Source organism: Quercus suber, unplaced genomic scaffold (assembly GCF_002906115.3).
Source record: "Quercus suber isolate HL8 unplaced genomic scaffold, Cork oak 2.0 scaffold_645, whole genome shotgun sequence".
Lineage (NCBI taxonomy): Eukaryota > Viridiplantae > Streptophyta > Magnoliopsida > Fagales > Fagaceae > Quercus > Quercus suber.
In genome coordinates, this window is record NW_027070086.1 from 343,621 (window position 1) to 355,930 (window position 12,310).

The following is a 12,310-nucleotide window of genomic DNA, read 5'->3' on the forward strand; positions in this document are numbered from 1 at the left end:
TTGCTTATTTTTTAATAGGAAGACAAAGATAATATTATTAATTTTTTTATGTCCAAAAAAAGAAAAAATACGGGTTATTCCATTTGGGCTCTACTTATTTTGTTGAAACTGAAAATTTTTTACTGAAAGTATCGTAGATAAAAGTAAAAGTTAGCTGAAATAGTACTGTGAGACTCATGAATAGTATCAAAACGTGTAATAAGACTCATAAATAATAGCAAAAATAAATTAAATAGTAAAATAAGTTGGCAAAAATAATTTTTGCCAATGCACACTAAAAGTTGACCCAACCCTCAAAGATCGGGTAAGAGGTCATATGTTCTATAACCCGTTTAGAAGGATCCATTTATGACCTAAGCTTGATGGACTCGACTCGTTTACCAGGTCTACACAGAGACACGTGGTGAAGGCTCATATATATGACAATGCGTTGCCATTTTAGTACTCTTCTAAGTATACGAGACTACGAGAGTAAAAGTCATTGCTAGTTACATATATGTATGCCAAGAACTTAGCAATTAGCATGAACAAATATTTGCTGAGAAAGACTAACATGGACGGTGCATCAAATCTGAAAAAAGCGTGGCTCCTCTTTGTTTTAGCAATAGCTACTCTTGGTAACTCAAGACTAGCTGCAGGAAATAATCAGTACGCAGGAAGAAAGCTTGATGATGAAATTCCCGGTAAGTATGTCTTCAAATATTGGTCAACCAACAGGTCCAACATTTTTTTCTTTCCTTTCTTTTTTTTTTTTTTTTTTTTTTTCCTTTGGTGCTTGCCAAGTTGTTATGCATGCATGCTTTCTTGGATTCTTACAATGGAGCTAGTAATTCATGGATACTATTTATTATAGAGAAGTTTGCAGTGATCTCTAAAGCCACTATCCAGTATTCCAGTTTTAGTTCTAGTTTCTCAAAAAAAAAAAAAAAAAAGGTTCTAGTTCTAAACTCACATACTTCTTTACACTCCGTTAAAAGAATTGTGAAGCTTTATATTCCTTTAAAAACTGTGAGTTTTAGTTCTAGGTTTTTTTCTTTTTTTTCTTTCCCCTCGAGCTTTGTTCTTCTTAGAAACTCTATTCGGTATTCCTATGATAAAAATTAGTCCTATATATATATATATATATATTTTTTTTTTTTTTTTGAGGGTGTTTGTTATTCATCCCATCTAATATAATATAATTATAGACAATCTAAATGAAGTGTTCTTTACTATATATTTTCCCCTATGATGAGGGGCAAAAAAGAGAGGAAATTTTTTCTCCTGGACTTTCTCATCAAAACAAGCACAACACATGTATAGAATGTGACCTTTTTTTTTTTTTTTTTTGAGAAATGAACAGACACACAAAGGAGAGAGAAATGAGTTTTAACGTAAAAGTACACCACAACTTCACTCAAAAAGGCAAAGTGAAGGGTAATTTTGGAAATCTACTCTTAACCAAATGGCAAATTAAGATATAACATTTTTAACTTTAATTTAAAAGAGTTTGGTAAAATGACAAAATTTAGCTACAAAATTATTATAGCCTAAGGCTACAACATTACTCAATAAAATAAACATCACTACATAGTTTGAAAATTCAACTATTGAAGTGCATGTTCTTTATTCTCTCAATACACATGTCAAATTTTGTGTCAATTAGATATTCTTTACTATATAATCTATAAACTTATATTTTATGTATAATTTTAAATTACAAAAATTTACAATTTATACAATTATTGATAGCATAGTTATTGATCTTTAATTTTTTTTAGAAATTTGCAATCGTAGAGGATATAAGAAGAAGATGTAATCCAATAGTGAATTTATCAAAATTCATCTCCAATAAAAAGATATTGAGTAAGATTGTAGTTTAAGATTACAACCAATTTTGTAGTTAAATTTTGTCCTTGGTAAAATGATTGTCAATAGGGAAAATGTTTTTTCCCTTCGAGGGAGTAACCTTCCTAAAACCTTCTGAGTGTAATTAATTTGCCCCTTTTTAAAAACAAAAACGTACTTATTATTGTAGACTATCAAAGTAGTTTTTCCTTGATTACACTAGACATGGCAAAATAAGTTAGAATTTTCTGACTTAACCTGACCCGACCTGAAAAATACTTGACCCAAACCCGATTTGTTTGACCAAAAGCAAAAACAGGTTGACCCGTGACCCAACTGGTGTTTATTGTAGATCAACCCAACTCGAACCCGAACCATTTTTTTAAAACCTTTTTTTTTTTGTAAAAAAAATTAGTAAAATTAAGACAATATTAGTTTAATTGTTTGTTGTGAGATTTAAGGAAAAAATTTATATATTTACATAACTGCATGCAAATTAATTGAAAGATGAATGGTAAAACATTTTATAATGAGTAAAGATTTTTAGATATCAAATAGCAAAGTACATGCCAAGATAATCTGGCTATAGTAGAGTTAAAAATATAGATTTAAAATTGTAGACATGTGTGAGAACCATTCACATGTGTGAAAATAGTGAAGCCAAAGTATCAAATTAGCATAAATTATCAATGCTTAGACCTATTTTTTAACAATTTATGTCCAAAATAAATAGCTTTTGAAAATAAATTATGATATTTTTTAGAATGTGTGTTGCTTAACAATACTTAGACCTATTTTTTAACAATTTATGTCCAAAATAAATGGCTTTTGAAAATAAATTATGATATTTTCTAGAATGTAACTATGATATGATATTCATAAAAGAGATCATGTATAAATAACTAAACAATCAAACTTTAATGTATATCTCAAATTGAAATAGAGTACCAACCACAATTGATAATATATTATAAAATTAATTTTCAAAATTGTAAATTTCTTATATATTTTTATTCTTTATCAAATGAGTTATCCAATAAGTCATTTATAATTTTGTTTTATATTTTGGAATGTTGATATTGTGGGGAAATAAAACTAGTGTATTTGTTTTACTTATTTTTGTGTTATTTTGTTTTAGATAGCAATGTTAGGATTTGTATAATTTTAAAATTATTGAATAAGTATTAATAAATTTAATTAAGTTCATTTTTTATATAAGTTATGAATTCAAAGTAATGCATTTTACATTAGATAATTTATTGCATAACTTCTCAAATGACAAACATATGTTATTTTCTTTATAATTAAAAAAAAAAAAACAAAAATCGTGTGGAAAATACAAGTCAACCTGACCTGACCCGACCCGCAATCCAATTGACTTGAACTCTTTATTAACCCGCAACCCAATTAACCCGACTTAACCCGACCGTTTTGCCATGTCTAGATTACACACTGCAGTACGCACAACTTGATCTTAGGTATGACATGTTACTTTTTCTCTCACACCCAAATTCCCACATGTCAGGTTGTGGCAATAGATATGACATAAATGTTGCCTACAGGGATTCTATCCAATCCAGTTTCCGACATTTCTGAGAAACCTGTGAAGACAAACCTTTCTGTTCAAGATCTTGCGGATGCAGAACCCTGAACCCTAAACCCAACCATAAGCATTGTCATTTCCAAAACGTTCTGAATAGCCAAGTTTTTCAAACATGTTTACAATGTTCAGAACTGTTTTTTCATCCATGTTATCTTAATGTTGTTATTTGTTAATTTGTTAGCATCCACACAAATACAACGACCCCTATGGACAGCATATAGCGGCCTATATGTGGATGTTCCATATATCATATTGTTTTATTGGTCCCTATTGACTCAGCCTTTTGAAGTTGCTTAAGCTTAAATACAGCTTGTCTGTTGAACTGTATGTCTCTTTGACTAGATAGTAACTGATATTGGTCCTCAATCGGTGTAAATTTGTTGCACACAAGTAGCCTAGTTAGAAAGTTGTACTTCCCTATGAATAATTGAATCTTACTACTTACTTGTGTGATAGCTTTTAATTAGTAAACACTTCAAACATGATAAAGAAAGGTTAACATCTGAAACTTTAAATGAAACAAAAACCAACGGTTTAGCTTTCACATGCTGTTTTGTAATAGCATGGGAGTTCACAAGGTAACAAAAAGGTACGTGTTAAATCAACATGGACTCAACTATATTTTGAGCTTAAGCTGTTTGATAGTTTGTGTCTTAAGAATTTTGGTGCCAGATTTGTTGCTGAAAAACATGTGGTGTTCCTGAAATTCATATTGGAACCTTATTTGAGAAGACCACGTTGATTGCTTATGTCTAGTTTCCTCTTTTCTTTTTGCAAAATTTCAAGGTTTCATTAGTATTGACTGTGGCGGTGAGGAAGATTACATTGACAAGGACACGGGAATTCCTTACAAGTCAGATAAAGAACTGATAGATACTGGAATAGTTAATACAATACCCTCTGATTCATCCGGAAATCTTGCGCAGTATCTAAAGAACTTGAGAAGTTTTCCTCAAGGAAAGAGGAATTGTTATACCCTGAGACCAGAACAAGGCAAAAACAATAATTATATGATCAGGGCAAGATTCTTTTATGGGAATTACGATGGCAAAAACCAGACCCCTGCATTTGATCTACAGATCGGGGTTAATGTATGGGTAACAGTGAATACAGATGATGGATTTTATCATGTCATTCATGTTCCCTTGACAGATTACATAGATGTATGTTTAGTAAACACTGGCCAAGGGATACCCTACATCTCAGCATTGGAACTACGGCTTTTGGACAATTCCATTTATCATACAGCAGGAGGGGCACTTACAAACATAGTGCGATACGACATTGGCAGAGAAGGTGATTTAGGAGTCAGGTGAATCAGTTATACCATCATGTGCTAAAAATAAATTTGTCAAACCAGTTCTTGGATCTCATATTAATTTGCATCATGTTTCTACGATGTTTTTACTGAATATTAATCTTCAATGTCATGTCTAACATATTCCTTTGGATATGAAGAATATGATAGTGTGCATTTCATTTTATGATAACTCTGTTAGAATATTAATTAAATGATTAAATTCATCATTTTCTAACCGCATAAACTTTTGGGATAATCAGTAATTTATCTAACTTTTACCTCAGTCACAGATTATCATATTTACTGTTCTATGTTCTAAAACTTGATATGCTAAGTAAAATGAGCTCACCTTGCTGCATATTATAAATTTGTTCCATGGCAGCAGTATTTTTTAAGTTTCCAGTTACCATTTTCATGTGCATCAATTATTAAAGAACTTTTTTTTTAATCAATTATAAAAGCACTTGAATGCCTACTAGTATACTTTTTCTTTTCTTTTTTTGATGAAAACCTACTACTGTACTAATATTAATTTGTCAGGTTGTTCCATTTTGTACCTATTAACAAATAAATCTGTAAAAATTTTCCCAAATAGGTATCCAAATGATGTCTATGATCGCTACTGGATGCCTTTACAATTCGATGATTGGATTCCAATCACCACAAACTCAACGATATATTCCCATAGCGATGATAATGCTTATAGCATACCAGATGTAGTGCTGAGGACCGCTGCCAAAACACAGAATGCTAGCATTCCCTTGAACTTATACTGGACTCCACCAGATTCTCTTTCAAAATGTTATGTTTACTTTCACTTTGCTGAGATTGAGAAGCTTGAAGCTGGCCAGCAGAGGAAATTGAAAATTAATTTAAATGGCGAGCGCTTCTTGGCAGAGTCTATTAAACTTGATTATCTGAGCCCACAAACCATAGTCCAAAATAATCCGCCAATTAGTGGAAAGCGGCTTCACTTTTCAATATATGCAGCTGAGGGAACTAAGCTTCCCCCAATCCTCAATGCCGTTGAGACTGCTGTGTTAAAGGAGCTACCAAACAAACCAACAGCAATAGATGATGGTATGCTTTTTTGTCTTTTCTATCTTCCTTGTAAGGATTATGCTCAGTTTGTGGCTACCTTCTATGAATGTGAGACACTTCAACTGCTGATACAATGAGACTTCTAGATAGGTGATGCTCCTTTCAATACTTAGGGAGCCTTTTATAAATGGAACATGCTAGCTTTAAAAGCGATGATAGTTTCTAAGATTAGGAAGGTTTGATATAGACCTGTTTTCCATCAAGAAGAGTTTGCAAGATGAGCCTTTGTTTGTTGCCAAATTAGAAAAAGAACAGTTTTAGTGTAGTAGTTTTAAGTTGACAAGTTTTTGTTCTGCAAATTTTTTCAGAGCCACCATACTTTTACATGTAAATAGTTATTTATCTATCATTGTCAGTGGAGTCTTTATATGTCCCATATATTTTTTTTAACCTACCCATACCAAAATAGAATATGGCCATACAAGTTCATTAATTAACTGCAAAAGAAATCTTCAAGTTCTTTCAATTTTTTTATGAAATGACATGATATCATGAGTTGCATTGTTATTGGTAACCATGGAATTTGCAATTTTTGGCAGTTTTCTTTGAACATCATGCATGCTACATTCAGGAAATTCATCATCAGACAAAAGCATATTTGTTCAACTGCTGCATATTTACTAAAAAAACCGGCAGCTAATTTTGGATCTGACTATCACATTTCATATTTCTATTTCATTTTCTCTCTCCTGCTTTCTTTTTGAATGAACATCTATGAATTCTTTTTTTTTTTTTTCCCAATTAATAACAATAGTTGAAGCTATCATGGAAATCAAGGAACGGTACAGAGTGACTAAAAATTGGCAAGGCGATCCATGTGTCCCAAGTGAATTCTCATGGGATGGTTTAAGCTGCAGTAACAAAAATCCTTCGAGGATCATCTCACTGTAAGTGCACTTCCAAAACATCAAAAGTTGTGATGTGGTTTGCTCTGGAATTTCAATCAAAATATCATCCAATGGGAAAAGAATCTCATTAACTTGGAGGCATCACATAAAATGGATCTTCATTGTAATTGAGATGAAAATGTGATGCTTCACTATAGGAAATGGGACAATGGATCATGCTTCATGCTTCATTCATATCATATGCAATCAAAGAGGAGAAAAAAAAAAGTTCTGTCATGCTTTCTGATATTTAACTGAATGATTTTCATTTTGACGTTCAAATACATAGTGCATCCCCTGGTTGGTGGGTGTCAACTAATTGCATGAGAATAATTTTTTTAAAATTGCAAATTATTTTCCAAATGTTGTTAACAGCTCTTCCTTCTTTCATAATGACAAACAGGAACTTGAGCTCAAGCAATTTGACAGGCGTGATTACAGCTTCATTCTCCAATTTGAAAGCACTGCAGTCCTTGTGAGGCTTAAATTTAATTGTGATTGATATGTGGCATTCATTACTATAAAATTATGCTACCTTGACATTGGCTGGTCCAGCAACACCATCTGCCAGCTTGAGATTACCATTTGGCTCATGGATGAGGAATCCTTAGTTGCCGAAGGTGTTAATGCTTGAAGAGTGTATTTTTGGGATTTGATCCCAGGAATATTCACTTGGAAAGTGTTATATGCAAATGTTGAATATCAAGTATCAAGAACATAAAAAAATTGTTTAGCATGACAATTATGGATATGTTTAGTTAAAATCTTCCAAATTCCTTTTTCAGGGATTTGTCATACAATGACTTAACTGGGTCACTGCCAGAATTTTTGGCACAATTGCAGAATTTGAACACCCTGTAAGTTGTTGTTCTTTGATCTTAGTATTGTAAACGTTAATTCTGGGAAAGGAAATTGAAATGATCTACCTATCACTATCTTTGCAGTAATTTAAGCGGGAACAAGCTCACAGGATCTGTTCCTGAGGTTCTTCAGAAAATGTCTAGGGATGGGAAATTGGTCTTGAGGTTAGCTGTCCTCCAATATTTCATTGTCTTAATAATTCTAGTGTCATTTTGTCATTTTCTTTTTCTTTTTTATCTTTTCCCTTTTATATGTGGCTTCTGTACATGCTAAATACTAAAACAATTATATGTTTACTTGTTCACTGATTTCTAAATACAATTTCTTTTATATTTCCAATGATAATTTGTATTTCATGATGACAACACCATCTATTTTTGATAATATACTTACAATGGCATATTACCTTGATGCACTTTATGCAAGTGTCGGCGAAAATCCAGATCTTTGTGTGTCAGATCCATGCAACAGAAAGAAGAAAAAGGCGTTCGTTATTCCAGTTATTGCATCGTCAATAGCAGTAGTCCTGGTCCTTCTGTTCATCTTTAGTGCTCTGGCTATCAATAGAATGAAAAGACATGGAGGTAATTCTTTATTTTCTACTTTTGTAATTGTCATTACAATTCACTGAGGTGAGGTTGTTTACAAGAGATGTAGCACCCAATCCTAGCTAGTCCTATTTTTCCTGTGTTACACCAAAGCCTTAATGAAAATTATGAAAATAAATTATAGATTTGAAGAAAATATAGAAAACACTAATTAGTTTTCACCAGAGGCTGTTGTGACCTAGCACACAATCATGACAGCATATTATGCAGTTGATTGACAATCGAATACATCCAGGGACCACTTCAACATGTGAATGAGTGGTAAATGCACTCATTCTCTGCAATAATAATTACATACATGAGATGACCTAGCCTTTTTCCTTGTGTCCTTGCAAGGTGGATTTGGTTACACATTCCCAAGAGTTTATTTTCACCCTGTGTCTAGGATAGGTGGACTTCGGATTTAATCCTAGTAACGATTTTGTTTAAGATGACATAGATTTGAGGACACAAACATGAGAGAATTAGAACATAAACTGTACATATTCCCACACAAGCCACAATTTTATTTAATGTAACTCTACATGTTACAATTATGAAAATAGTCCTTCCTGTAGGTACGGTTACCAAATCCAGTATCAAATCACAGAATCAACAGTATAGCTACGCTGAGGTTGTGAGCATAACTAATAACTTCAAAACCATCATCGGGGAAGGAGGATTTGGAAAAGTGTACCTTGGAAAACTGAAAGATGAAACTCAAGTTGCTGTTAAGCTCCTCTCTACTTCATCATACCAAGGCTATAAGGAATTTCGAGCAGAGGTTAGGTGCTGCTAGTCTTTTCAATTAGTTTGAAAATTTTATTTTAAATTGAAGCTGTGATGACACAAGCACTGGTTTTGAAATATAGGCACAACTCTTGATGATAGTTCATCATAGAAACTTGGTTTCTCTTGTTGGATACTGTGATGAGGGTGAAAAGAAGGCACTCATATATGAGTACATGGCTAATGGCAATCTGCACCAACATTTATCAGGTATTTACTATTTTTCTTCAAGGGAGTTTCATTCGTTGACTCACTATAAGTAACCTTTATCAAATCAAAAACATGATTATGGGGCAAGCCTGCTAACAAAGTGCAACTCATATCAAATGCATAGGACGTCCCATTTTGCTTGCTCTTAGCATGAAACTGTAACTAAATCTTGCGCCTTAGTGAAGCCACTATGGTGCTATCTAAATATAGTAGAATGTGGGGAGGCAGAAAAAATGATTCTAAAAAAAAAATAGGATGAAAAGCCTGAGAACTATCTTGAGGTCCACTTACTCTTTTCGAGATACGCCTATTATCAGACCAAATTAAAACAAACCAAAAAGGGGAAGGGTGAGGTGCCAACTAGCCAATCTAAGCTTTATATAACTGAAGTGCTGTTGCTGTTTCCTACAGTTGGGTTTAGTATGTCTTATGAATGATTGCAAAACCAGAGCTATTTTCAATAACAATCCAGCTGAAAGAGAAAAATTGATATGTTTTGACTGCAGTTACAAACACAAATGTCTTGACATGGAATGAGAGACTTCATATTGCAGTGGATGCAGCACATGGTTTGCAAATTAATCAATGACATGATTATTAATCATTAATATTTTTATAATTGAATTTTTTTTTTTCTTGAATAAAATTTTACGATAGTTTTCTGGTGGAGATGCAGGGTTGGAGTATCTACATAATGGTTGCAAGCCACCTATAATCCATAGAGATTTGAAACCTTCCAACATTTTATTAAATGAACACATGCAAGCCAAGATAGCTGATTTTGGGCTGTCTAGAGCCTTTGCAACTGAAAGTGACTCTCATGTGTCAACTCGCCCGGCTGGCACATTGGGATACCTTGATCCTGAGTAAGCATTTAGACCTACTAATGGAATTTGCAACACACTAAGCTTGTTATCTAAAATTTTACTACTTAAAAAAGTTCTGCCCGTAAGGATCACCACATTGAATTCCAAGTTCTCACCGCATCCAAATTTTGTAAAATTTACAACTTATCTTAGTTGCACAGAATTTGACAATTTTTTTTTTTCCATGTATACCTTATTAATATTTGGATGAACATATCACTTTCTTAACTAGTGGGAGTTGTCCAAAGTATCCGAATTCCAACTGCTATTAATGGTTGAGTGCAAATAGGATATAATGGTAGAAATAACCAGCAGAATTAAATCAAGCTATAGATTTCTTGTATTTATCTAATCACTTGTGTTTTATATACAGATTTCAAGCATCTGGAAACTTCAATAAGAAAAGTGATGTCTATAGCTTTGGGATTATTTTGTTTGAGCTAATTACTGGCCGCCCTGCAATACTCAGAGGCCCTATGAGAAACAATCACATACTTGACTGGGTTAATCCTTTGATTGAAAGGGGTGATGTTCAAAACATTGTTGATCCAAGATTAGAAGGGGAATTCAACACTAATTCTGCTTGGAAAGCTATAGAGATAGCCATGTCATGTATACCATCATTAGCTATCCAAAGGCCAGACATGAATTATGTGTTGGCAGAATTGAAGGAATGTTTGGCAATAGAGATGGCTCGAGGAAGAACTCAAAGGATGGAAACTGAGGGGAATAAAACAACTCCGAGAATTCCTTCCAAAATGACCCATTTGGAGTATGAATCAGATATAGCCCCCCATGCTAGGTAGTAATTAAACAAAAGAAGAGTGGCTAATTGTGTCTTGTATAATATATAACGAGTTTGTATCACATTAGTATTTTATGAACTTTTTATTTATTTATTTTTGATAATTTGATTGTTGGGAAGGGTTTGAACCCTACGTATCTTCATTAGACACAGTAGAAAGTTTCAATTAAATTATGAAACTATTGGCATATTTTATGAACTTTTTATATCTTTTTTTTTTTATTACCTTTTTATACAAGATAGAAATTCTACTCTAGCCTAATCTAAGTGTATATGTGTGAAACTCCCTCCTAAAGACTTGAACCCTAGCCCTTGGCCCACACACCCCACAAACACTTATACTTGTAGAGTGACAATCGCACCAAGGGTGTATAGTGGTGAGGCCTTTTATATTTAAACATTAATTAATTAAAATTAAATTGAGTCTAATTTGATACATTAAATACATAAATTGATGAATAATACAAACTAAACTAAGGTTAATTTCATATAGAAGATTAAATATCATAGTTAAAGCATAAATTTTAACAAAAAGAACTAAAATATATATTATTTTTTTAAAAAGAAACTCACTTTAACTTGGATACATGACTATGCATAGTTAATTAAAGTTGTAATCTAAATTTTAATTTTATATCTTCTTTTTAAGAGGAATAGATAGATAGATATTACTTGATATGTGGCTTTGTAGGTGATTAGTTTATAAAAATTAAAGTCTCAAACTATTAGGGGAAATTAGTCATCATTCATGATCTAACACATTTGCAACATTATATATATATATATATATATATAGATTTCAAGGTTTCAATTGGGTTAAATTTCTATTGCTCTCCTATTTTGGAAGCCTTGTTAGATATTAAAAATAAAAATACTAAAGATGATAATGACTGTGATTGATGAACTTCAACAACTTAATTAATGAGTGTTGGAATCACTTTTTTAGATAATTGGTGACATGTCAATTTGTAAGCCTATAGTAAAATTTATGGTATCTTTAACATCAATCATTTAAAAAAAAAAAAAAAAAGTGCACAATCATTTTAAAAATTTTATATTTTTATAAAATTTTGAGTATTTTACAATGGGGTTACAATGGGAGATGGGGCCTTTTTTCCTAGGATTTTTTCTTTGTTGTTGTGGGGCCTTAGGCCTAGGCCTAATTTGCCTAGGCTTGGGCCTGCCCTGACCAACATATACAACCTAGCATCAAAAACTGGCCCAAGAATTTTTACCCTAGTAATTGAACCCGATCTAACCCATAACTCGATTAATCAAATCCATACTTGATCTTACCCGACTCATTTACCAAGTCTACTTGTAATTACGTGGTGTATATATGATAGGATGACTATGCACGTTTAGGGGAATAGTCAAGTGCTCAAAAGCTCTAAACACCCTTGTTAGAAAAATAATACTCCACCCAAAATGTTGGATGAAATGACACATTTCTTTGAGATTTATATAAATGTGA

General features: G+C 32.5%; 1 protein-coding gene across 3 annotated transcripts; it reads left to right on the forward strand.

Moving 5' to 3' along the window:
• Positions 1-465: 465 nt before the first annotated feature.
• LOC136064200 (putative leucine-rich repeat receptor-like serine/threonine-protein kinase At2g19230) lies at positions 466-11,026 on the forward strand. Of its 3 annotated transcripts, none has more exons than XM_065765645.1 (13): positions 466-683; positions 4,217-4,742; positions 5,326-5,810; positions 6,586-6,718; positions 7,122-7,193; positions 7,504-7,575; positions 7,663-7,743; positions 8,006-8,163; positions 8,733-8,950; positions 9,039-9,165; positions 9,672-9,734; positions 9,842-10,031; positions 10,405-11,026. In XM_065765645.1, exons 1-13 carry the CDS (start codon positions 497-499, stop codon positions 10,835-10,837), a joined length of 2,745 nt encoding a protein of 914 aa, XP_065621717.1. In that variant the 5' UTR covers positions 466-496; the 3' UTR covers positions 10,838-11,026. The 3 variants fall into 3 exon arrangements, with proteins under 3 accessions (XP_065621717.1, XP_065621718.1, XP_065621719.1); XM_065765646.1 differs by having other exon boundaries at positions 8,745-8,950; XM_065765647.1 differs by lacking the exon at positions 9,672-9,734.
• Positions 11,027-12,310: the final 1,284 nt, after the last annotated feature.